This window comes from Callospermophilus lateralis, chromosome X, assembly GCF_048772815.1.
Source record: "Callospermophilus lateralis isolate mCalLat2 chromosome X, mCalLat2.hap1, whole genome shotgun sequence".
Taxonomy (NCBI): domain Eukaryota; kingdom Metazoa; phylum Chordata; class Mammalia; order Rodentia; family Sciuridae; genus Callospermophilus; species Callospermophilus lateralis.
Window position 1 is genome coordinate 125,059,401 of NC_135325.1, and position 27,224 is coordinate 125,086,624.

The following is a 27,224-nucleotide window of genomic DNA, read 5'->3' on the forward strand; positions in this document are numbered from 1 at the left end:
ACTGCTCAGAGAGATACTGGGTCATCTTGGGAAGCCCAGAGAGCAGCTTCCTGGACAACCAGTCAGGCCACATCAAGAATTCCCCAATAGATGCTGAGCACCCTGGGAGGAAGGAACAGACAAGCTGTCTCCCAGGCGCATGATGAGGGCTCCTGAGGGGCTATGAGAAGTGTTCACACAGGAATGGGGACAGGCCAGGGGTGGCAGGGAGAGGGGTGCATGCATGGTGAGTGGAGGCCTTGGCTGGGCACAGCCAAACTTAACCAGGCAATGACAGGAAGGAGTGAAGGCAACAGGCGAGGGGCAGGGCCCACGCCCACCAGGCATAGCCAAGTTTAAGCAGGCAATAATAGGAAGGAGTAGAGGCAGGGCCCAGGCCCACCAGGACAGCAGACCCCAGACCTGTGATACTAGGGACAGGAAGGGAGCTCAGTAGCCCAGACCAGAGGGGAGACAAGGGACCCAAATGGCAGAAGCAAAGAGCAGGCTAGAGGCAACTTCTTAAAGAGTCTTAGGTTTCCTTTCTTTGTATCTCAAACAGCCCTGGCCCTCTCTGCCCTCCCACCCACCCTCCCAAGAAGCTGAAGGAACCCAGCAAATGGAGGCACAATGGGTATTGGAACCACTTCTCCAGCAAGCGTGCTGGGAGGGCTTCCTGCTCCTGCATTATCCTGTGCCTTTTTGCAGACTGTCATTGAAGACCTTATACTTCTGGGTTAGTTCATCCATTTTGGTGGCTGCAGAGGAAAGAAAAAGAAACAGAAAAGTGAGTCTAGTGCTTCTGGGCCTGGAAAAGGCAGTGTTGGGCAGCACCTGCCAGGATCGCCTCCTGGCTTCCACCTGAGGCCCGCATCCTCCCTCTCAGACATGACTGAGTGGCAGGGAGGGGGCCCCACCTGGCCCCCATAGGGCTTGAAACCTAGGTGCCAGTCTTAGTAGCTACTGTGCCCAGAAACTACTGTAAGTGCCAGGCAAGCAGCTCAGAGTACTGGGCTGGGTCACACTGACTACAGCATGGAGCTGAGGCTCAGGTCAGTCACAATTTGCCCCTGCCCGCCACCCCAGAGCCCAGGGGACGCAATACAGTGAGAAGCCAGGGCTTGTTCTGACTGATGATGATGTGTCTATTTTAATCAGATGAATAATGTGTGTGCACAGTAACTAACCCAGTGATATGGAATAGCCAGCTCTAAGACCTTAGCTGAAGAGCTCCTGTCTCTGCTGCCCACCCCACCCTACAGGGAACTACACTCACTATATGAGCTACCCAGCTTGCCCAGGAGGGAGGGGCTGTAGCTGATGTACCCAGTAACTGCATAGGCCTCCCCAGCCATCAGCTTCAGTTGCCCTTTCCCACCCAGAGCTAAGTTTTATCTTTGAGTTTTCCTAACTTAAACACAAACCTGTTTCTTCCTCTACCAATTTGACTCCCCACCCCCACCTTCTCCTTGGGAGGACATCCCACCCTCAGCTATACTTTGCCTTGCACATTTCAAGGTCATTAACACAGACATTAGGTCCAGTGATGACCTAAATTTGTCATCCTCTACCCATCCCAAGGGTGGTTCTAGAGCTCAAGACTCATACATAGGTGTGCCTGAGTGGAAGACTTCTTCCAGAAAGGGGATGTGCTTGGCCACTCTGAACCTTGCCCTGAGGACCCTTGCCAATTGCCGCCAGTACTTCCAGGGCATGCCAGTTGAGAGGGCTTCCTGTGGCAATCCATTCCTCTCTGCAGATGGTGTTTTCCCAGATTCCATCCTGCCTTTAGTTTGGGTGGCATCTGCCTTTATCAAACCCTGGCATGTTTCCAGCTGCTTTGCCTTGCTTTTTTCTGAGGAGCTTGGCTATGTCCAGTATCCGAGGCCCTAAGCCATCTACCTGGTCCTTACTTTTTTAGTGGAGGGGGGATCTAGGGATTGAACCCAGGGATGCTATCCCACTGAGCTCCATCCCCAGCCCTTTTTAGTTTTTATGTAGAGACTGGGACTCAGTAAGTTGCTGACGCTGGCTTTGAACTTGTGATCCTCTTGCCTTAGGCTCCAGAGTCACTGGGATTACAGGCATGTGCCATTGTGCCTGGCCCTTGTAAGATACTATCATCTGGCCCCCATGGCAGCTCCTGAGGCCCTGCTTGAGCTTTCTCTCTGGAAGCTTTGCCCTCAGGTCGCTGGTCCTGGCACTCCTGATGGGTCCTGGGCTGCATGTTTTGGGTTCCATCTGCTCTGGACTTGGTATGGAGACTCACCCACTTCAGTTCTGCCCACTCAAGGCTCCCCTTCCTCTCTGGCTCTGGAGACAGTTGGCCACCTCCATCCAGCCTCTACCTCTCTGAGCCTCGTACTCATTTTCTGGCTCCCCCCCCACACTCTTAGACATGTGCTGCCTGTTTGCCTTTCCTCACTGCTAGGTCTTCGTGTTTGGGTGTCACATTGAGCAAGTTCTCAGTCTAGTCTCTGAAAGTTCTCCAGGTCAGATTTCCTGCATGCCCAGGCCTCGTCTCTTCCTGGTGCTAGTGTTCATCCCCTACCCTGGATAGTTGCTGGACTGGGGAGAGGAGCCTGGGTGGCAGGCTGCCCCTGTGCCCTGCCCATGTCCTGGCTCCATCATTTTTTTTCACACCAGGGCAGGCTAGAATCTTGCTGGGGGGCATCTGCCTAGTAGCTGTCCCCTCTCTATAGGCCTGCTTCACCTGCTTTACTTCTAGAGCAGCCAGGCCCTGGAACCACTGTGGCAAGTTCCACCAGGCAGACTAGCTCCCCAAGCACTGCTGCCTTGGCTGTCCTGTCCCTGCAGCTTCCCCAGGCACAGCATCAGGCAAATGGCTCCCACTCCCTTCCTACTGTCTATAGCTGTAAACATCTTTCATGTATTGGGGTCATTGACACACTCCCTCATTGTCAGCACTGACAGTGTTGCTTTGTCTTCTAAATGTGACTTCATGGTAGTTCCATTCACAGCAGGTGCATTCATCACCTCACACAAACCCTCACTTCATACTCGAGGACATGTCACCAACACAGCTCAGCTACTGGCACCCAGAATGGTAGGGGTAGAAACAAAAATCCTTCCAAGAGGTGGGGCTTGAGGAGGTTGAGACCAAGGCCCTAATGTGCATGCTGGGAGACAGGTGAGAAGTAAAGGACCATTCCAAGTGCCCTTTGGCATGGATATGATACTGGCTCCTTTCTCTGAGCATGTCTAGAGTCTAAGAACATGTCTTAAAGTAAATCAGAAAGCAGCACTGACAAGAGCTGTCAGGAGCCCTGGCTTTGAACCCCAAGGCTGCTGAGAGCTCAAAGGTGAGCAGCCACCTCCCTGCACTGAAGTGTGGGGCCAGGGCCAGCACTGTCTGGTTCACAAAGCCTAGACATAAAGAGTGCCACTCTGAAAAGTCACACCTATCACCAGTCCTGTTGTTCCCTGGTGACCAGTGAAATGGCATACTGTTAAGCATACTAGTAATCATTATTATAATAATGACAGTATAGATTATAAGCATTTTACTAACAGCAATTATACAGACTGCGGCAAGAGTCAGAGTGACAGTGGTGATTAGGATAAATGTTATAATAAATTTTAAAATGGAGGATTCAGTTGCCATTCAATCAGTATGAATAGACTCCTAAGTGTCTGGTTTACATGTGGCAGGTGAGTGCCAAGGACAAGAGCGGCAAGAAGGCCAATTGTCAGAGCGCAGAGAGCCAGCTGGAGAGTTCATCCATTGACAGTCTTAGGAGGGGGCTCAGAGGCTACGTGAAGCCACTACTTGGGGACACATTAGTGGAAAACATTCACAGACAAAGGCTTTGGTTGGTGCTGCCTGAGGTGATGTATAACAGTGTGGCAAACAAAAGGCTAACCAAAAGGCCTGAAAAGAAAGACTAGGAAACAAGCTTGTCCACAGCACTCTGAAAAGCTCTTAAGGCCATGTGAATGACCAGGGGAGACCAATAAAAGTCCTTAGCTCTTCCTTCCAGTTGACCTTGAGGCCCTAAGCCAGAAAAAAGTAGAGAAGGAAGATTTGTCAACTGCCTGGCTAAATATTGATGAAAAACAGAAATCTGCAGATCTAAAAGTCCAAAGAGCTCCAAATCAAATAATCTCAAGGTGACCCATACCAATACACATCATAACCAAACTGTCAAAATTCAGAGTCCAATACAATTATGAAAAAAAGAAAGTGAAGAAGCCAAGCATGGACACACACCTGTAATCCCAGCTACCCCAGAGGCTTAGCAACTTAGCAAGACCCTGTCTTAAGTTAAAAAAAAATAAAAAAATAATAAAAAGGGCTGGGGGTATATCTCAGTGGTGGAGCATGCCTGGGTTCAATCCCCAGCACTGCAAAACAAAATAAAAAAAAGAATGAAGACATTTCTCACATAAAAGGATCCTCAATAAAATTAAAATCTGAGCCAGACGTGGTAGCACACACCTGTAATTGCAGCACTTCAAGAGGCTGAGACAGAAAGACCGTAAGTTCAAAGCAACGTGCTATGCAACTCAGTGAGACCCTGTCTCTAAATAAAACACAAAATAGGGCTGGGGATGTGGCTCAGTGGTCAAGTGCCTTTGGGTTCAATCCCTGGTATCCCCTGCCAAAAAAAATTAAAATCTGGTTTCATATCAAAACCTATAGAGGCCAGCCAGCCAGGCACGGTGGTGCACACCTGTAATTCCAGCAGCTTGGGAGGCTGAGGGAGGATCATGAGTTCAAAACCAGCCTCGGCACCTTAGTGAAGCCCTAAGCAACTCAGTGAAACCCTGTCTCAAAATAAAATTAAAAGGGCTGAGGATGTGGCTCAGTGGTTATGTACCCCTGGGTTCAATCCCTGGTACCCCCACAAAAAAAATGTAGTATGTGGATGAACCTTGAAATCACTATGCCCAGAGAAAGAAGACAGGAAACAAAAGACCACATATTGTATGATTCCATTTACAGGAAATATCCAGAAGAAATAAATTTTCCATAGAGATAGACAATGGATCAATGGTTGGCTGGGGCTAGGGGTAAATGTGGACTGACTGCTAATTGTATGAGGTTCCCTTTCAGAGTGATGAAAATATTGTAGACTCGGATAGTAGTAATGATTATGTGATTCTGTGAATATCCTAAAAAGAAAACAACTGGACTGTACAATTTTAAAAGGGTGAATTTTATAAATTTATAATAATTTTATAAATTTATTTATATAAATTTTACCTTAGTTAAAGCTGTTACTAAAAATAGGGCTGGGGTGTAGCTCAGAGGTAGAACGCTCTCTCTCTTTTTTTAATATTTTTTTTTTTAGTTGTAGTTGGACACAATACCTTTGTTTTATTTATTTATTTTTTTTTATGTGGTTCTGAGGATTGAACCCAGGGTCTTGCACATGCTAGGTGAGCACTTTACCACTGAGCCACAATTCCAGCTCTTGAATGCTCTCTTAGCATGCATAAGGCTTTGGGTTCAATCTCCTGCACAAGAAAGAAAAGGAGAGAGGAAGGGAGGAAAGAAGGAAGGGAGCACTGATAGAGATAAAGAAACTACCTTTACCTTCTTTTGTTGGGTTTATTTTGACTTTTATTTATTTATATTTGATACTGGGGATTGAATCCAGGGGCGTTTACCACTGAGCCATATCCCCAGCCCTTTTTATATTTTATTTTGAATCAGGGCCTCAATAAGTTGCTTAGGGTCTTACCAAGTTGCTGAGGCTGGCTTTGAACTTGTGATGCTCCTGTCTTAGCCTCTAAAGCCGCTGGGATTACAGGCGTGTGCCACTACACCTGCTGCTTTGACTTTTTTTGTGTGTGTGTACCAGGAATTGAACCCAGAAATGCTTAACCACTGAGCCACATCCCCAGCCATTTTTTAATGATGTTATTGTATTTTTATACCTTTATTTGTTTATATTTAAGTGGTGCTGAGGATCAAACCCAGTGCCTCACACATGCTAGGCAAGCACTCTACCACTGAGCTACAGCCCCAGCCCCCAACCCCCCAGCCCTTTTTCAATATTTTATTTAGAGACAGGATCTTTTGTGTTTTTTTTAATGTGGGACCAGGGACTGAACCCAGGGCCTTGTGCATGGTAGGCAAGCACTCTACCAGCTGAGCTATATCCCCAGCCCCTTTAGAGACAGGGTCTTGGGCTGGGGATATAGCTCAGTTGGTAGAGTGCCTGCCTTGCATGCACAAGGTCCTGGGTTCAATCCCCAGCACCACACACACACACAAAAGAATAGAGACAGGGTCTTGATGAGTTTCTTATGGCCTTGGTAAATTGCTGAGGCTGGCTTTGAACTCACAATTCTCCTGTCTTAGTCTCCCAAGCTACTAGGATTACAAGCATGCACCACTGTACCTGACATATTTTCTAATCTTGTTAAATATGGTGCTGATACAAGGATAGAAAGAAAACAGAAATAGAAAAGAATAGAGAACCCAAAAATCCATATATATGGACACTAAATAACTAACAGAGGCAATGGTACTGTAGACCAATTGGGAAAGAGTGGATTTCCATTAAATGGGGCCAAGACAAATGTGTATCCTTATAGGAAAAAAATGAAATTAGACCCCCACCTCACACCACATTCAAAGATCAACTCTGGGAAGATTACTAACCTCACTATTGAAGGTAATGATATAAATCTTTTGGAAGATGATAGCTGAAATAGGAAAGTATTCTTCAGTCAGAAACAAAAGCTATCCATGAGAGCCGGGCATGGTGTTGCACTCCTATAATCCCAGCAGCTCAGGAGGCTGAGACAGGAGAATTGCCAGTTCAAAGCTAGCCTCAGCAAAAGTGAGGTGCTAAGGAATTCAGTGAGACCCTGTCTCTAAATAAAATACAAAATAGGGCTGGGGATGTGGCTCAGTGGTCAAGTTCAATCCCTGGTACCCCAAAAAAAAGAAAAGAAAAAAGATATCCACGAGATATTTTACATTTGAGAAATTGTATCTATAATACAAAAGGGGTCAAATCAAGGAGAAAAAGACAAGTCAACCCAATATAAAAATGAATAGTTAAACAGGCACTTCACATGAGAAAACTTCAATGGTAAATAAATGCATGAAGTGGTAGCACACACCTATAATCCCTGAGACTTGGAAGGCTGAGGCCAGTCTGAGGCCAGTTTGAGGCCAGTCTCACCAATTAGCAAGACCCTGTCTCAAAACAAAAAATGAAAAGGTCTGGTGATGTAACTTAGTAGTACAGCATCCTTGGGTTAGGTCCCCAGTACCACAAAATTAATTAATTAATTAATTAATTGGAAAAAAGCAATAAATAGGGATGGGGATGTGGCTCAATATAGCACCGCTGGGTTCAATCCCAAGCACTGCAAAAAAAAAAAAAAAAAAAAAAAAGTATGAAAAAGCACAATCCTGTTAGTAAATAGGGAAATGCAAACTAAAGCTGCACTGAAAGGCCACTACACACCTACCAAATAGCACCCATCACCAAGGCAAAACATGGCAAGTACTGATGAGACATGAAGCAATGAGATGGCTCGTGCATGGACCAGCAACATGGCAAGGTGGAGAATTCTACCCCAAGGATGACATCTTGGAGAAACTGGCAAGTGTATACAGGGAGATTTGTTCAAGAATATTCATGGCAGCATTATTCACAAGACCCCCAAATTGAAAGAACCCACTTGTCCGGGAAGAGCAGACACCGTGCCATGTAGGCAGGTGGCACACTATATAGCAGGAGTCAACAAGGTATAGACCACCTGCTTTTTTTTGTGGTGCTGGGGATTGAACTCAGGCCCTTGTGCATACGAGACAAGCACTCTACCAACTGAGCTATATCCCAGCCCCACCTATTTTTATAAGTAAAAGTTTACTGAAACAGCCACATTCATTCATTTATGCATCCCAGAGAGCTGCTTTCTCACTAGCAAAGTAGAGAAGAGGAAGTGACACAGAGACCATGTGGCCTGCAAGGTTGCAAATATTTACTATCTGGTCTTTTACTGAAAAAGCTTGCTGGCCTGTGCCACATGGCAATGAAATGAGCAGATTACAGACACAGATGATGTAGATAAATCTCACAAAGAATTATTACTAAGGTCAGCAGTGACCTTGAGGGCACATCACAGCTACATTCTGTTCTCCACCTGGGTCACCACACCATTGTCCTAGAAATCATCAATTTGGGTTTGGGAAAATATCCAAACCAGTTGATCATTATGGATCTGAAAAATGAGACTCTTCCCAGAATGATATTTTTTTAATTAAAAAACAAATAAAAAAAGCTTTTCTGACTGTATATTTCCATAATTGAGAAAAATTTAGACAAAAAAAGTTTAATTAAAATTAAATTCAGCTAGGCACAGTGGTATACACCTATAATCCTAGTAACTGAGGAAGCTGAAGCAGGAGGATCACAAGTTCAAGACCAGCCTCAGCATCTTAGCAAGGCCCTGTATCAAAATTAAAACAACAAAAAAGGCTAGGGATATAGCTCAGTGGTAAAGCACTCAATTTCCAGCACCACAATAAATACTACATACACAGAGATACAAACACAAACACAAACAGAAGGATAAACAAACTGATTCCAACACAAAGAAAAATCAATGTCCATATCCTGGTCATTTCCTTCAAGGATTTCTTCTAGATTTTTCCTTTAACATTTTATAGTATGCATTCCCTCATGTCATTGTAACTAACTCTTTAAACAATAATTACTGTCCCACCATATAGACATTATTAACAAAGCACTACCCAACATTAGAACTCTACATTATTTTTATATACGATAGAAAATAATGAAAATGATTTCCAGACTCAGTAATAGAAAATGTTTAGCAAATTACAGCAAATGCCTGAGTGGAATAGTATTTGACAAGTAAAAATGTTTTCTAGGGCCAGGCAGGGTGGCACATGCCTGCAATCCCAGTGGCTCAGGGGGTTGAGGCAGGAGGATCATGAGTTCAAAGACAGCCTTGGCAACATCAAGGCACTAAGCAACTCAGTGAGACCCTGTCTCTAAATAAAATGCAAAATAGGGCTGGGGATGTGGCTCAGTGTTCATGTGCCCCTGAGTTCAATCCCTGGTACCCAAAGGAAAAAAGAAAAGTTTTACTAGGAAAACTGAAAAAAGGCATATAAAATGAAGTTAAAGGAAAAAAATAACTGTATATGTGATGACTACACTTAAGTTATAAAAAATTAAAAATGACAATAGGAGAAAGAATAGCAGGAAACAGATTCTAAACAGTAACACTGACCACCTCTGGATTGTCATTATACCTCTGTACATCTCTGGATTATCCCAATTTTCTATTATGAATGTTTTTATTTTATAATCTGTTGAGAGTATTTTTTTTTCTCCAGGGAAGGAAACATGCATTAGAAAAAGAAAAGACGAAAGGGCCAGTCCCCAAATGCTCCCCAAGGACTAGTAGAGTCCTGAGCCAAGTGAGTGTTGGGCATGCATTGGGACACCTGCCCCCATTCCCCATCAGTGGCAGTCACATACCTAGACTCATCACGGAGCTGCTGCTGCCCCAAGAAATCTGCTCGTCCTGCTGCTTCTTCACCATCTCCACAGCTTTTGCAGAGGTATTGGTCACCTCCACAACTGCTTTCAACAGCTGGCATGGGAAGAGAGACATGCAGGCACTCAGTGTTGCTGCTCTGACCCAGAGATGGTATTTGCTGTTTCCCATGCAAACTCACCCTCAGCAGGTAGCAGTCACCCCAGAAATAGCCAAGGGCAAGGGGCAGAACTCCCACCCAGAGAATAACCAATCAAACCTAAGTCTTCTTCCTCCTGGCCTGGTGGGGATACTACTCAATCATATCACTCTGGAAACCCTCAGTGCTCAGTGACACGCCAGCATTGTGTGACATCCCAGCCCAAGCAAAGCAAATGGTAAAGTAGGAAAAGAAATGTCCCAAGGGAAAAAAGGCCTTTCTGATGAGAGGACACAATGCCCTAATTGTCCTGCTGAGGGTCTCCTGGCCAGGCTGGCCCAAGTGTTGGAAGTCTTAGAACCTTTCTGTTAAAACCCCAAAATAAGCTTGGCATGGTGGTACACTCCTGTAATCTCAGCAACTCTGGAGGATGTGGGAGGACCACAAGTTCAAAGCCAGCCTCAGCAACTTAGGGAGACCCTACCACAAAGTAAAAAAATAAGGAAAAACAAAACAAACAGAAAAAAGGACTGGGGATGTAGCTCAGAGGGAGAATGCTCTTGGGATGTAAGAAAGGAAGGAAGGGAGGGAGGGAGGGAGGGAGGGAGGGAGGGAGGGAAGGAAGGAAGGAAGGAAGGAAGGAAGGAAGGAAGAAGAAACATCATGACCCTTGAGCCAAGGTCAGAGTTCTGCACATGGTAACTACAATGATATTAACCCAGCATTTGAGGTTGGCCTAACAGGAGCCAAAATGCAGAACAAAGCAAGAGAACATTTACTTAGTTGGCATAGCTATTTGAGACAGTTTTCTCCTGTCTTGTCCAAGGTGGCTCATAGGCACAAACCAACAAGCATTTGTCTGTGTATCTGGTGCACAGATTGGTCATACAAAATACTGAAGGCACCTTGGTATGTTGGGACATAGTGTAAAAATGGAGCAAGACCACCACAGGGACAGGGGCTGGAAGGCCAGGAAAAGGATCTCAAATGGAATCAATGAAGACCCAACCCAGGCCATGTGCAGACCTCTCCAGAACTCAGGCTCTTGGCTTGGTTAATGCCCCTTCTACTGGAAGGCAGTGGGTCTCCTGGGGACAACATCCACATCAGGTCTCATCCCCTCCACTGCATAAGCACAGAGTGTCTGTTCCAACCCACCAAAGGCCCCAGGCCTAGAGCCCAGAGCCCTGCCATACCACTAGCTTGGGGAGCCAAAGTCAAGCCCTTTGCAGTCCCTTGTCCCAGCCCTCATGTCCCTCATCAGGGGCTGCTGAGGCTCCTGAACCTGGGAAGGTGTGAGCTCTCAGTGGGAAGAGGAGAGGAGGATGCTTACTTGGCTGCAGGAAGTCAGAGTCTGGTACACGGCTTGGACGATGGGGCCGCTTGGGTGGAGGTGAGGGCGAGGACGCTGGCAGCACTCTCCCAGCTCATCGTCGTAGACTTGGAGGAAGGCCAAGATGAGCTGGTGGAAGTCGGAGACAACCAGGCGCAGCTTCTGGTCTAGGGTACTAGCATCAGTTCCACCTGCAGCAGCTCCTGGCTTATGCTGCACAAAGCACTGCAAAGTCAGAGGGGACAGTCCCTAGACGCTGCCCTGGCTGGGCCAGGAGCCAGCATCTTAAGCACTGCAAAGCAGGATGAGGAAAGCTTCCAGAAACTAGGAGATGGAGGAGCTGAGCACAGCCTGCGCCCTGCTGCTGATGCTCGAGTGGCTCAACAAAGAGGCCCAGTCAAGGGCTGCTGGGAGGGCCACATTTAACAAGGTACACAGGAGCAATGGAGCTCAGGCCTGGTATATGCCTGGCACATGGCTGCTGCCCAAGACCAAGCTTTCCCCTTCCTTTTTTTCCCCCCTTCCTTTTTTTTCTTTGGTTGGGTACCAGGGATTGAACTCTCAAGAGCATTTGACCACTGAGCCACATCCCAGCCCTATTTTGTATTTTATTTAGAGACAGGGTCTCAATGAGTTGCTTAGCACCTCACCATTGCTGAGGCTGGCTTTGAACTCGTGATCCTCCAGCTTTAGCCTCCTGAGCCACTGGGATTACAGGCGTACACCACTGCACCCAGCCAAGCCTTCCCCTTCTTTCAGAAGCTTTCCAGATATGGAGGGAGCTCCACCTCTGCACCCACCTCCCCAACTCCATGTGAAATGAGCACCTTCTACCTTCTAGAACCCAGCAGGCCATGTACACAAGCCACTTCAATGAAGTCTCAGAGCACCCCATGCTGGGGATGATGTCATTTGCCCTAGGACACAGAGCAGGGTCTAGTCCCTAAGCCCCATAGCTCATGGAAGCTGATGCCCCTCACCTCTACCCTGAGTGCCTGCAGCTTGGCGGCACTCTCCTGCAGCTGCCTGGCCAGTTGTACCACCTTCTCCTCCTCTGAGTGAGCAGAGGGGCTGGCCCTATAGGGAAAGAAAGGGAGACACTTCCAGCTGTCTGCCACTGTTGCCACGGGCAGTGGGGCACACTATGGGCCACACATAAGGATCTGCCTTTGATGACAGAAGTAAGCAGGGCTGGAGCTGGGACAGGAGCCTTCTGTGACCCCTACCTTGACCAGTTGTCACTTTGTCTATCGAGAAGGGGTTGCACATCCAGGGGCCATGGGTCACACCTGGGGTTCAGGAGCATCCGCAGGTGGGAGCTGGTGAAGAGCTCTCCCAGCAATGCTTCGTTCTTGTCTGTGGTGTCTTCCAAATGCTCCTTCAGGCTGCAAAGGCACACCCAGGACACATCATCACTGGCAGAACACAAACCAAATGAGCCCACAGCCCACATGAAAGACCCAAGAGGCAAGAGGAGAGCAGGCAGAAGGAAAGGGAGTATGAAGCCCATTGCTCGGCATCACTCACCGCCCCTGCCTGCTGTTGGCTCCTCCAAGAAGCCCACTCATCTGCATGGGCACCCAGGGGCTCACCCTCCTCCAATGTGCCCAGACTGTATTCTCCAAAGACCACAGCACCCCTTTAGGCTCAGTGCCTGGGACCTTGGGCAGCAACCTGGTATCCAAAGGATGTACCTCACCCTATTAGTACACTGCTGGCCTCTGACCAGCCAGCCAGTCCCCCAGAGCACAGTCCTTCTCAGCTTGTACCTCCAGCTCCTGGACCAGTAAGCAGTTGGTGCCACAGGAGGGAGACAGCAAGATCCCGGCTAGAAAGGTGTCCTGGTCCCTTCCAGTTCCATATCTAAGAACAAGACCAGCCTCTCAAGGGTGCCCTGCTGGGCTATGGGAACCATTACCTGGAGCAAGTGAAGCATCTAATGTTCAAGCTCTGAACTGCATTCAGCAACTGGTCCATGAAGTGCAGCTGCTTCTGGGCACAGGCACAGCCCTGTACAGGGAAGGTCACATATGTCTGCTGGCTAGACCCAGGCTAAGCCCAGTTTATCTGTTTTAGATGCCCTATTCTCATGTGGATTCCTGCTGGGGGACACTGAAAAGGAAGGACTTGGCCCACCAGCTCCCTGTCTGCACCCAGCAACATCTTGGACTGTCTCAAAAGTTGCTGCCATGAAGTGTTCCCTGCCCAGCCCCCACCTCAGGTTGCAATGACACCTAGGACTACTCTGAAAAATGACAAATGCTGTAGAAACATACTGCAGTGTGTTTGTCACACAACCAGCTGCATGGCTTATGGGGTGTGATATGAGGGGGCCCTGGAGGTGGCCTGCTCTCCAGCAGGGGACTGGAGGTCCAGTCAGGAAGGCTTCAGGAAGCAGCTCCTGATGGGCTGACCTGATCTCCTGCGCTGAAATTCCTAGAAGGAGCTACCTGGCCAGGAATTTAAGGGTTGCCTCCTTCCAGAAAGGGCCCTGATCCCCAGAACCAAACAACCTCAGAGGTCATGCATGCCCTAGAAAGCCCTGAGAAAGTAAGAGCACCAGGATAAAAGCCGGGTCAGTCTCACAGATTTTACCTCATTGTTGTTCTGGGGAGCACAAGTGAATAAACTGACCCAGAGAATATCACTGGCAACTTTCTAGAATGCCCTACAACAAGCCTTTATATTGAACTTCCACATTGAAGGCACAGGCTTCAACAAAAGGGCTGGTCAGCCCTGGTGAGGAGACTTGGGGGTAGCTCAGCTCCCTATTTCTGTCCATAGGTACCAAGTCCCACATCTGCAGCTGCCTGCCATTCTCAGCAGGCCTGCTCCCACTGATGTGACCAAGTTGAAAATGACCAGTGTCTTCTAGAAGTTTCCAACTCCAGGACCATAGACTGCCACTGGGACTTTCTTATTCCTTTTCTATTGATTCAGTCTCCCAATCGACCCAAAGGACACACTTGCAGGGCACACACACACTGGATGGTGGGACTGTCTAGATAAGAGATGACCCCAACAAAAACACAGAGTGTCTTTACTCAAAACGTCACAAAGCTTTGATGAGTGGCCTAGGATGAAATACCACTGCCTGCTATTACCTCCTCAGTGGAGAGACAGCTCCAGGAACCCTACTCCCAATGTTCAGAAAAAGGTGAGTAGCCTATCTAGCATTCTGCCAGCCTAAGTTCAGGTTATGGCCACAGCACTGATTCCCCTGGGCAGTCCTGGCATGTGTCTCCCTATGGTTCTCCAAAGCCACAGGGCTGGCCACCCAGTCTATTCTGGATCACTAGGGCCCAGCCCCTACAAGGCCTGAGGGCACTTGCTGGCCTCTGTACATAGCCCAGACAGGTCTGCAGGCACCTTGCTGGAACCCTGTCTTCTCCCTATTCCCCAGCAAAGGCACTCTGGAAAGATCTACAGAATGAATCCATAAGGCCTCACACCATGCTGAACCCCAGGACAAAGCCCCTTGCACCCCACCCCAAACCATCCATCAGCAAGTCCAATGGGCTTGGCCAAACCCAGAAAGTCCCCCACCTTTTCCGCTACCACCACCATTCAAGTCAGCAACTACACACATCTGGACACTGCCAACCTACCAATGAACCTCCCAATGGTCACCCCTGCTCCACCCAACCTTTATGCCTTAGCCATAATCGTCTCAGTGATACTTGATGGAAATCAGTGTTCTTGAACTTGAAACTCTCTGATGACCACCACCACCACTCTAAGGCCTCCTGGAACTTACAAAGGTATTCATGGTCCTCCCACCCTGCTCCATACCCTTGACACACCCCTCCATTCTACCAGGGCCTAACGGGCTTGCTGGGATTTCTTAAACATAACCAAGAACACAACACCTCATGGCCTTTGTACTTGCTGTTCTCCCAGATGTTGTCATTCCATGTGGCTGGACTGATACTTATCAAGTTTTAAGTCACATACCATGAAATTCACCCTTTTAAAGTACTGGTTTGGTGGTTGTTGACAAAGTCACATTTTAGAACATCTCTGTCACCATTATCAGTCATTTTTCATTGTCCCCAGCCCCTAGCAACAAGTTCCTTTGTATCTCCATAGATCTGCCTTTCCCAGACAGTTCAGGTACATAGAATCACAGTATGTGACCTTTTGTGCCTGAGTACTTTCTCTTGGCTAATGTCCTCAAGGATCCCCATATAGTTTATTCTTTTTATTCACAGTATTAGGGATTGAACCCAGGAGCACTCTCACTCTGAACTACATCCCCAGCCCTTTTCATTTTTTGAGACAGGCTGGCCTCAAACTTGCAATCCTCCTGCCTTAGTACCCTGAGTTGCTGTGATTATAGCACTGTGCCTAGCTATAATATTTTTTCTTTTTTTTTTTTTTTTTGTGGTGCTGAGGATCAAACCCAGGCCTCATGCATGCTAGGCAAGCACTCTACCTCTGACAACCACAGCCCCAATATTTATTCTTTGTTGTTGAAAATCAGTTGATCCATTTAGATGATGGACATTTCGGTGTTTTTTCCAGTTTGGGGCTATTATGGTAATATCATTCACATATAAGCTTTGGTGTGCACGGGTGTTTTCAATTCCCTTGGGAGTACAATTGCTGGGGTCATGTGGCTATTCCATGTTTAACCTTTTGGGAAACTACTAGATAGTTTTCCACAGTGGCTGCACCATTTCACATCCCCATCAGCAATGTGTGAGGGTTCTAATGTCTCCTCATCTTCAGTAACACTTGCTATTTTCCTTTAAAAAAAAAAACACTGGTATGTGTGAAGAGCTTCTTACTGTGGTTCTGATTCAAAGAGCTCTCACAACCAATGATGCTGACCATTTTTCCATGAGCTTATTGGTCATCAGTGTGTCTTCTCTGAAGGAGTATCTACTCAAGATTCTTGGCCCATGTTTGAATTGGGTTCTCTGAATAGGTTATTGATTTCTTTATGAATTCTGGATAAGTCCCTTATAGATGATTTCCAAATATTCTCACCCATTCTGTAGGTTGCTCTTTCACTTACTAGAAGGTGTCCTTTTGTGCACCAAAGTGTTTAATTTTAATAAAGTCCACTTGCCCTATTTCTTTTGTTTCTTGTGCTTTTCATGTCAAATGATGACTCTTTAAACCACCATTACGAACACCTGGGTTGGAGTGTATGTGAAGGACAGCAATCCACAGCAGCTACTGTGCTCATGGCACTCATGTGTGCCCCCTCTTTGGCCAGTGAAGGTTTCTATCATTACCTGGCTCCAGAGTCCCACAGACGTCACCCTAAGTCATGGATGGCTGCCTTCCTCCTTGTTGTCATAAGGTATTCCTGGCTCAATTTGTACTTTTCCTCCCCCCAGCCATCACTGTTACAATTGAGCCATCACTGATCTAGACCTTTGTGGAGGACAAGGGAAGGGAATGCATATACACTTTAAAGTTAAAAATACATTAGCATTGATACTCCCAATTAAAATTTAGGATGACAGAGTTTGACCAAACCTTCCAGTCTTACAAATGTTTTTCCCATGTCTCAATAATGCCAATGTAATCATACATTTGCTTCTATTTTTCATTCCATACAAGGAATAAAGCCCTGATATGCTGTGTTGCCACCTGGAAAAACCTTGAAAACATTGTGCTCAGTGAAAAATCCCATTTAAATGACACAAAGATACTAAATGAATGGGTGTCAGGGTTGTGGGGAACAGGAAGAGGCTATTTAATGGGTACATGGTCTCCTTTCAGGGAATAAAAATGTTTTGGAATTAATTATAGGCAGCGGATGTAGTATATTGTGAATGCATGCACTAAATGCCACTTTTATGCTTTTAAAAATGGTTTAAAACTTTGAGTACAGCCAGGCACAGTGGCATACAACTGTAATCTCAGTGACTCACAAGTTTGAAGCAGAAAGATTGTGAGTTCAAGGGCAGCCTCAAGAACCTAGCGAGGTTGAAGCTAATGTATGCTAATGTATGAAATATGATATGTCAAGAGCTTTGTAGGGTTTTGAACAACCAATAAAAAAATAAAATTAAAAAAAAAAAAAAAAAGAACCTAGCGAGGCTCTCAGCAACTTAGTGAGACCCTGACTCCAAATAAAAAACAAAAAGGGCTGGAGATGGAGATGTGGCTCAGTGGCTTAGTGCTCCTGAGTTCAATCTCAAAACAAAACAAAAAAAAAAATAGAGTTTCAACTCAGGAAGATGAATAAATCCTAGACATGGATAGTGGCAATAATAAAAATAGCAAATTTTATCTTATATGTATGTTAAAATGTTTCTTTTAAAAAGAGTAGAGCTGGGGCTGGGGTTGTGGCTCAGCGGTAGAGCACTCGCCTGGCATGTGCAGAGCCCTGGGTTCAATCCTCAGCACCACATAAAAATAAAATAAAGGTATTCTAAATAAAAATAAAAATAAACAAAAAGAGTAGAGCCCTCTCAGAGCTTGTTGGAAAATTTTTTAAAAATTGTTAAGATAGTGGATTTTATAATATGTGCAGCTTGCCAAAATAAATACTACGAAAGACTAAAGAGAGGAGAAAGGTTCCAGTTGCAGGAGAAAATACACCATCTTTTTCTCCCACTGAAGACCCGTCTGTCAGAGCTGGAAGGCAGGGTGCAGGAGTTGCAATCTCTGGACAGTAAATGCCAGCAGGTGGTCGGGGAGGAACACCAGAATTCAAAGCCATCATTCAGCCTGGTGGAGAGCTCGCCAGATGGAACACCAGAAGGGAGTGCTTCAGAGCAGATGTACAGAGCCCTAGGACATACCTACTAGGTAGTTCTGGCTCAAGGAGCAGAGAAGAGAACCCACAAGGCTCAGAGATAGTAGGAAATCTGTCACTCAGACCCCAGGCAATATGGTGGGGGTGACAGAAGTAGCCAAGAGAGAAATCTGCAGAAGCTGTAACTCTGATGAATGCTGGAGCATTGGAACATGCCTTTAAAATCCCAGAGAGAGGCTGAGGCAGGAGGATCACAAGTTCAAGGTCGGCCTCAGCAACTTACTGAGACTCTCTCAAAATAAAAATTCTGATGGGGGGAGCCTCTGCTCCATTGAGGGGCACAGAGATAGTAGCATCAAGTGCACAGGGATAACCTTCTTACTACATTTTACTCTCTCTACAGAAACCACTGCACCATGGTCATGGAGAATGGGAACAGGAAGCCCCAACAAACTAGAAAACATCTTAAAGAGATGGTGGAGAGGAAGGAGCTCAAGAAAGTAACGTCATTCATCTATTTCTGAATGCCTGGGCTGAGCCCTACCTGTGCATGGATGGATCTGATTTCGACCTAACAGTTGACTTGGATTACTAAACCAAGGCCCAGGTCCCAGGATGACCACTGGGTGGAGCACATGTAGGACAGACTGGAAGAAGTTGAGCTGCCAACAGAGCCGCAGGCCACAGGGGATGGCTGCACCTTGCTGTTTGAGCCTAACCAGGTCAAATACCTGCTAGAACACACGTTACCATTCTCCACACAATTTAATGAGACCCAGAATCAAAGGAATAGCCAAAATGTTCAGGATGTGATCCAAAATTATTTGGCACATGAAAAAACATCAACTTGCACGAGAAAAGATGATCAATAGATGCCAATGACAAGCTGTCACAGATGTTGGAATGCTCTGACAAAGATTTTAAAACAGCCATTATAAAAATGCTTGAATAAGCAACTATGAACATGAACAAAAGTTAAAACCAGAAGCATCAGCAAAGAAGCAGAAAATAAAACAACAACCATGTAGCAACTTGAGAACAGAAAAACAGAATAAGCTGAAATAAAAACTGACTGGATATGGGCTTTGGGTGATAATGATGTGTCAATGTTGGTTCACTGATTGTAACAAATGTTGATAGTGAGAGAGGCTTGTGGGGGGAGTCTGTGAGAATTTTCTGTACTTATTGTTTAACATTAATATTACTTTTTTTGGCTTTTATTAGTGTATTAAAGTCTACTTATTATAAAAAAAGAAACCTGACCAGATAGACTTAACAGAAGAATAGAAAGTTAAACACAGAGCCACCACCTCACCCAACAATCCCACTCGAAGTCACACACCTAAAAGAAGTGAAAAGAAGGATTCATTCAAAAAAATAAGCAAGGCGGGCTGGGGATATAGCTCAGTTGGTAGAGTGCCTGCCTTGCATGCACAAGGCCCTGGGTTCAATCCCAGCACAACCAAAAATAATAACAATAATAATAAGACTGCATAGCTGTGTTGTATACAACAAAGAGTGGAAACAAATACTTTGAAATGTACACATTTTCATGGCAGGGAGTGGGTTTCTTTGGCTAGTTGTGGGGTGGATCAGGCAACTCTGCATACAAACCTTGGGTGGGCCATGTGAGAGAGAAAGTACATGGGCCTGGGTGCCAGGGACCTGGGTTTCAGATCTGGCTCTGTCACCATGTGACCTTGAGTAAGTAGACTGAAATAGGGCTAAGACAAACACCTAGTACCGAGGGTGGGTGTGACAATTACTGATGTAAAGTACCTACCACAGTGCCAGGCAAGTATGGCATCAACTGAGGAAAGAGCACCTCCCCCATCCCTTGGTTATCATAAACCACAGACCTGCCTCTACCTCCATGGCTGTCCTCCCCACTTCGCCTAAGGGATGATTAAAGTTATCTACCCAAGAGACTCCTAGCAGTTCTTGCCCTAGGGACGCCTTCAGAAACAGCCTTCCCAGACACCAGGCTGACTCTGGGGCAAGAGAACTTTCAAAGGCACAGGAAACAGAAACCCCTCCCATCCCCACAATAGCATCACTGAAGTCCCCAGCCTAGGAAAGGAAATGTGCACTACCTCTGCAGGGACAGACAAGGACCCTTTCTCACCTTTACAAGCTCCTGGTCATCCGGCGCACACAGCATCAGCTCATGGGCTAGTTTCACCATTTCTGTTGGAGTACAAAGACCCTGTTACAATACCTACCCAAACAGCGGACACCAGACACCCAGTAAGCCACGGCAATGGGGTGCTGAGGCTCTTCCTCAGTGAGTTGGCTTCTGCCACAGCAGCAGCAGCAGCACCCACTAGGCTGGGCTGAGTATAGAAGAACAGGAGGACAAGAAGGCAAGTAAAAGACACACCCGGTGCCCTTGCTATGTGGCCTGCACCCATTCGCTGCCCCTTTCTGAACAAGTTTCCTTGCTGAAAATGAGAGGTTATCCTCTGTGCTCTCGCATGTATGGAACTCTCTAATGCTGGATTCTAATAGAGACCAGTCAGCTGCCTGAGGAGCCAACAGAGGTCAGGGAACCTCTGAAATGCAGTGTGCGTAGCCCTCTCAAAGCCAAAGCAAAAGGAACCACAGTTCACACTGGTTCACACCCTAAGGGCTTTTCATGCCTTCCTCTCTGTCATCTTGTGGCAACCCTGAGAGAGGGTAATGGCTCCATTTTATAGATGGGAAGCCCAAATCCCTGCGCAGGCCACAGAACACCTAGCCACATCTTCCAGGGTGCCCAGGGCATCTTGTAACCATCTAGAGTGTGAAGAAAGGCCAAGATGTGGAGCCAGAATGCCTGGGGCCAGTGCTTTGGGAGGCCTATGCAAGAAGGAAGCAAAGAATCTGTGTGAGCTCTCAATATCCCTGGAAATGTTCTACAAATGCCAACTGCTCCCCACAAGCATGCCTGCTGTACTCACAGCCCTAAACCCACGTCCTCCCTGAATCATCTCTTCCCCTCAGCAAGTCCAGCTGACCCTCCCTCAACTATAAATCCAGGACCTGGCTAGCACTCCCCTACAATCTCTCAACTAGATCAGTCACTGCAAGAGCCCAGCACAGGTCTCCATGCCTCTGCCAACATGCTCCTATTCTAACCATAGTGAGCCCATAGAACATGGGAAATTCAATACAGGACTGTAGCCTTCCTCTGAGTAAAAGCCAATGGACTTCTATTGCCACAAGGCCTCATCTAATGTGATCCCAACACTTCTGGACTTCCTACACTCCCTCTTCTTCCCTCTACTGCCACATCTGCTTCCTGACTCTTCTTCAAAGTTTCAAGGCACAAGCCCACCTCAGGCCCTTTGCACTTGCTGTCCCTTTACCCTAAACACCCAGGGTATCACCCAGGCTCATCTCCTCCCTTCCTGCCATCTTTATGTCAACAGGGCCATGCTTCCCCCAGACACCATAGGCACCACCTTCCTTTTCCCCCAAGTCTTTATAGTTCTTCTTACCATCCCATGCACTGAGAATTTTAGGACCTTCTTGGTTTATTACCTAACATATAAGCTCCTTGCACATCAAATGAATTCAAGAACTAGCCTAAGCCAGGTGCAGTAGCACAGGCCTGTAATCCCCACTACTTGGGAAGCTAAGGCAGGAGGAGGGCAAATTTGAAACCAGCCTGGGCAACTAAATAAGACACTGCCTCAAAATAAAATAAAAAGGGCTGGAGACATAGCTCAGAGGTAAAGCACTCGTAAGTTCAATCCCTAGCATGCAAGCACAGCTGTTAGTAAGAAGAACTGTAATCAAGCTTAGAATTGCCCAGAATTTACCATCACATTCCACACTCCCATAAAGAAACCTACCTTGAATCTTCACCTCCACTGGGGCCCCCTTCAATGAGCTGAACTTGTCCTGCAAGGAGGGACAGATCCTGCAGGAAAATAGCAAAGCCAGTCAGGCTTGAAGGGACTAGAAAATCCCCCCGCCCCCGCCGCTTTTTAATTTTAGATGTTAATGAGCCTTTATTTTATTTATTTATTTATTTATTTATTTATATGTGGTGCTGAGAATCAAACCCAGTGCTTCACACATGCTAGGCAAGTGCTCTACCACTGAGCCACAACCCCAGCCCATGGAGAATCCCCCTTCTTAACTGAGTTTTCCATCAGACTGGTGTTTTGTTCTGGGAGGTGCATACCCTATGGATATTACTAGAGCCTAGAATGAGGGTCTCCCAGGCATTGCCAGTGGGACAGCCACTTTAAAAGTATGTTGTTCCACTGCTGCACTTATAGGCAGAGAGACAGTGATTCTTGCCAGCATTACCAGTGGTCCAACCACATGGCACTCCTAGAAGCACCCTGGTTGCTCCCTATGGGGCTGTCTTGTAACCTCTTTTTTTTCCTATCATGTTTTGGCGGAAACTGTCCTTAACCTGGTAATGTACATAAATAAAGGTGGGCAAAACTCCAATCCCCAAGTCAGTGGCTAACATTTCACAAAGGCCACCCCAGGGAAGCCTGCAACCATTCTGGTGGCCCTCCATCCCAGCAGAGCTGGAGTGCAGTCTTGCTGAGGCCAGAAGCTGGCTTTCTCTCTATATCTCTGGAGCCTAGCACAATTCTGGATAACAACCCAGAGGAGGCCAGTGAGTGTGTAATGAATGAATGACCACCACCTCTGCTATTAGTAAATACTGATGCTAACCTCTTTCCAGAGATATCCTGTTTAAAAAAAAAAAAAACAAAACTTAATTCAGCTAGGTGCCTGTAATCCCAGTGGCTCGCAAGGCTGAGGCAAAAGGATTGCAAGTCCAAGATCAGTTTTAACAATTTAGCAAGACTAAGTAACTTAACAAGACCCTATCTCCAAATGTAAAAAAAAAAAAAAAAAAAAAGAAGCCATGTGTGATGGCACATACCTATAAACCCAATAGCTCAGGAGGCTGAGGTAGAAGGATCACAAGTTCAAAGCCAGCCTCAGCAATTTAGCAAGGTTCTAAGCAACTTAGCAAGATCCTGTGTCAAAATAAAAAATAAACTAGCTGGGGATGTTGTGGCACCCCTGAGTTCAGTACCTGGTATCAAAAAAAAAAAAGACCCATAATTCAGAGTTGAAAGATGGGGACAGCCCACAAGTAGGCTCCCAATTTCTGTAAATAAAGGTTTATTGAAGGCTGGGGCCATAATTCAGTGGTAGAGCATTTGCCTAGCTGCAAAAGGTCCTGGGTTCAATCCCCAGTAGTGCAGAACAATTAGTGAATAAAGGTTTATCAGCACCCACCCACCTCCACTCCTCTAGGAGTGATCACAACACAGACTAACAATGTTGACTAGCCCTTCACCAGAAAGGCTTTGCTGAGAGCCGCTTTAAGCCATGTGAAGTTCCTATTGTAATAGAATCTATAGTCAATGTCCCAGATCTTCTGCCCCAGCCTTGACGGTGGTCACAATGATCACTCCAGAAAACACCATGCCTTAAGACAGCAATCTTCTGAGTAGAACAAGTTCCAGATGAGACTATAAGTCATGAAGTCTGGCAACACCTAGGCACTCCACCAAATCTCCTCCTTAAGGGGGGCATGGGGGCATATGCTCCATCCCTTGAGAGGCCTAAGGTGCTTTTACCAACTTGGAATCACAAAATGGCATTATATTTTCTTGGCTGCTTCTTAAAAGGATTCTGTTTCTAGTAAGTATTGGAAGTATTCTAGGATACACTAGAAGTACTGGAAGCATTCTAGGGATGTGGCCTCAGCCCCCTACCCATCCTCTCTGGCCAGCAGAATACCCTGGTTCCTGCTGGTCCCAGCTTCTGCCTGGGCCTGGCAAATCTGTGCTCCCTCCCATGAGAGCATCCTCCTTGGGGCCTCACTCAAGACCTTATACTTGGCCAGGCCATTGCCACTAATACCTTTCTTCCCAGGTTCCTGGACCCAAGCACTGGTCCTTTCAGGACTGCAATAGCTGTCACAAAGGCTGTATGTACTCTAAGCCAGGTTTCTACCATCCTTTCCTGTGGTATTGGTAGCCCTACCTCCAGGATTCCTCTCTAAAACTTCATCTGCCACAGAGCCCCCATAATGCCAATTTTGGCATCTCACTCCTCTGGGCCCTTGCCTGCCATACCCAGAACATGAAGTTCACAAGGCTTGTCAGGCCCTGAGTGAGCTGCACCAAGATGCCACCTTGGGCCACTGCTGTGCTGCCCTCCCCTCCCCTCCCTTTTTGTTTGTTTCTTTCTTTCATTTGTTTGTTCCTTTCTTTCTTCAGTGCTAGACTGAGCCCAGGGCCTCATGCACACTAGGCAAGCACTCTACCACTGAGCTATACCCATAGCCACCTAGTCATTACCTATTCTCTCCCAGATTAAATGCCAACTGCTCCTTGCCAACAACCACAGCATGCAACTATTATTTCTGCTTGCTACCGGAACCCAGGCCCACTAGGGCCCCGGATCCTTGAGGATATCAATCTATGCCTATGACACCTGAAACAGCACACAGTGCACATGCATGTGTGCACCTGCCCATCAGGCTACACCCTGGAGCACCTCCCAACCATGTGCCACACCATGCTAGAACCAATGCTTTGGAGATCCAGCTAGGACAATGGTCCAAGAGAACAACAGGCTAAGGACTCCAGCAGGGGTGGGTATGTTCAAATGACTGCAGGCATCCAGGGGGAAAAGAAATGATTCACCCCAGGAACAGGAGACACTTTTTAGTTTTTTTAACACTGGAGATTGAACCCACAAGCACTCTATCACTGAGCCATATCACAACACATCTTCATGTTTTATTTTGAGATAGGATGTCCCTAAGATGCCTGGATTGTCCTCCAACTTGTGATCCTCCTGCCTCACTAAGCCTCCTGAGTCACTGGGATTACAAGCATATGCCACCATGCCATGCAAACAGGAGACATTATACAAGGAAATGGAGCTGTACAGTGGCACACACCTATAATTCCAATGACTTGGGAGGCAGAGGCAGGAGGATTACAAGTTTGAGGCCAATCTAAGCAACTTAACAAGACACTCTAGCAACTTAGTGAGAACCTGTCTCAAAATTAAAATAAAAAGGGACTGGGAATGTGGCTTAGTGGTAAAGTGCCACTGGGTTTCATCATTAACAAAAATGAATATATAAGGAAATGGGGCATGTGAGCTGGACCTTTGAGGGTCTGTAGGAGTATGTATGACAAGCAGAGACCTAAAGCATGCTTCCAAGAAGGAAAATAGTATAGTAAGATCAAAAGGTTATAAAGTGCTGGTATTTTGAGGCCTGGGGAGGAGCCTGAGGAAAGGTCTGATGGAAAGGCAGAGGTTCAAATGTGAAAATGCTTATATCCTCTGGCTGTCCTCCTGATATCCTATGGCCTGACGGGTCATATGAGCTGAGTGCAAGCTAGCCCAGCCCCCCTTTTCAGTGGCAAGGGTAGCAGGCCACAGGCTGAGGTAGACAGGCCCAGGTCTGGCCTCATAAGAAACTCCCATACCAACAGATGATCACCATTTCAGAGAAGTTCCTGAAGGTCATATCAAATCCCACAAGAGTCTGTGTTCCCCAGGGAGGATGGGGTAAGACTTCTGCACCTGCAGCTTAAAGACAGATGCTCAGCCCAGGAGCTGAGGGAAAGAACATGTGTCTCAGGTAATGGTGTTGCTGAGAAGCAGACCTTCTGTGGCATATTCTGGAGTGTTCCCTTTGCCCCCTGGGCAGGGTTTGCTCCCAGCACACATACCCAGGAAGAACATACCCCATGCCACACCTGACCAAAAGGACTGGGAAACAGGATCATGATACAGAAGCTATCAAGAGCTGGTACTGCATGAGAGCCACCTGGTAAACCCATCACACAGACCTTCCTGGTCCCCCTCTACCACAGATCCAAGACAGTTCATGAATCCAGGTGACCCTCAGCTCTCTAGTCTGAGAAGGATTTAAGCAGAGCATTTCTCAGTCCTGCCAGCCCTGGACTTCCAAACTTGTAGTTAAAGTTAGAAGAACACTCAGAAGCCAAGCCAAACCAACTGTCCGAGTAAGGTTGTACTAGCCCCAGTACTGCTGAGGACCACTTAGCCCCCAATTTGTGCTCTGTAGCCAATAACCAGCTGCTCTCCAGCTAGGCTGTTATGAAGCCCTACAAGATACATCCCATCTCCCCCAGGTGGACTGCTGGTGTGGTGGACACCCCATAAGAAGAGGAAGAAACCCAGGTTTTACCGTATACACAACCACTCCAGTATCTCCAAGCGGTACTTCGAGGGCCTACACAGCAGTTCCTGAATCGTCTTTGGTTCTGTGATATAAAGACCCTCAAGGAAGGGGCAGTTTAGGTCCTAAGCAAGGAAAAGGAAAATTGGAAGCTTTAGGAAATCTGTCACGGCAGGGTGGCAATGCACTTCTGCCAGCCTGTGTTCTGTATCCCTTCCTGGGCCAGCAACCTAGGGCAGGGTGCCCTTAGGTCGCCCCTGGACACTCCTCCTAATTTACTTCCATCTTGCCAGGAATTGCAAGTCCTTCATCCTCATCTCTACATATGCTGCAGCCTGCTGCCCCATCACGTTTAAGTGTGCCCCCTCTGGGCTCTGGTGGCAGCAGAACTAGACTAGAAATAATGGCTAAAGAGTTGATCTTTAGAAATACTCAGATCCCAGGTTCAGACTGGAAACAGGGAGGGGGAGCAAGAAGGAACATGAAGCCTGTTGTGGAAGGGGGTGTGTGGGGAGGGCAAAGGGCCCAGGCAGCTCCCTGACCACGCTGCCCCCCAACTCTCTGACTTGACAGGTGACACTGAGTTCTACTCATCTGTCACCCTAGACTATACAACTCCCTTGACGTCCGGGCCTGCATCTTCCGTCTCTGCACTTGCCTCGAGTTCCCAGACGTGGTCTTGTAGAGTTCCACGCATGGCGCTGAACTCAACTTCATGGCTGGGCACGGGCCGTGAAGCCAGCAAGAGCCAAGGTCCAGGGAACCCCAAAGAGAAGGGCAAATGGGCTACAAGCAGCCCCGCACTGCGGGTCAACAGAGTACAGCCCGGACCCACGACAGTGGCTGCGTGCGTCGCCGACGCACGGCCCATAAGAGCAGGCCGTGGGCTGAACCCTACCCATCCCCCCTCCCTGGGGTGGCTTGTTGGACCCGAAGCACCTTCAGCTTCCTGAACACCTCCATGGCTTCCTTGGACACGCTGTCTTCGCCTTTGTCTTCGTAGTATTCGTCCCCAGAGCCGCCACCAACACTAGCGTCCTGCCCCGCCATGTTTCGCGCTTCGAGCAGAGCCCCGCCCACTCCCCCAGCCTCACTCGCCAATCAGGCTGCCAATCACACCACACTTCCCACTCTCCCCGTCCCGTCGTCCGCGCACGGCGGAGGCGGGGCCTCTCAGCCGGGTCTAAAGCATCTGTGGCCCCGCCACTTTCCCACTGCATCTTCCTATTGGGCAGCGGCTCCATCGCGGGCCGAGAGCGGATCAAGCGTGGGCATTAACGCCACCCGCGCGGGGCGGGAGGCGGGACGGGAGGCGGGACGGGCTGGAACTTGCTTCCTGTTGCAG

General features: G+C 47.2%; 1 protein-coding gene across 2 annotated transcripts; it reads right to left on the reverse strand.

Annotated features, from left to right (window-relative positions):
* Window positions 1–579: 579 nt before the first annotated feature.
* On the reverse strand, window positions 580–26,953 carry Haus7 (HAUS augmin like complex subunit 7). 2 transcript variants are annotated; one of them, XM_077106970.1, is made up of 10 exons: window positions 26,819–26,953; window positions 25,889–26,004; window positions 21,525–21,592; window positions 19,814–19,875; window positions 12,889–12,980; window positions 12,197–12,355; window positions 11,951–12,047; window positions 10,971–11,195; window positions 9,480–9,594; window positions 580–737 (listed from the first exon to the last, which is right to left on the reverse strand). In XM_077106970.1, the coding sequence occupies exons 1-10, from the start codon at window positions 26,927–26,929 to the stop codon at window positions 667–669; spliced, it is 1,116 nt and encodes a 371-aa protein (XP_076963085.1). In that variant the 5' UTR covers window positions 26,930–26,953; the 3' UTR covers window positions 580–666. The 2 variants fall into 2 exon arrangements, with proteins under 2 accessions (XP_076963085.1, XP_076963084.1); XM_077106969.1 differs by having other exon boundaries at window positions 10,971–11,183; window positions 26,819–26,940.
* Window positions 26,954–27,224: the final 271 nt, after the last annotated feature.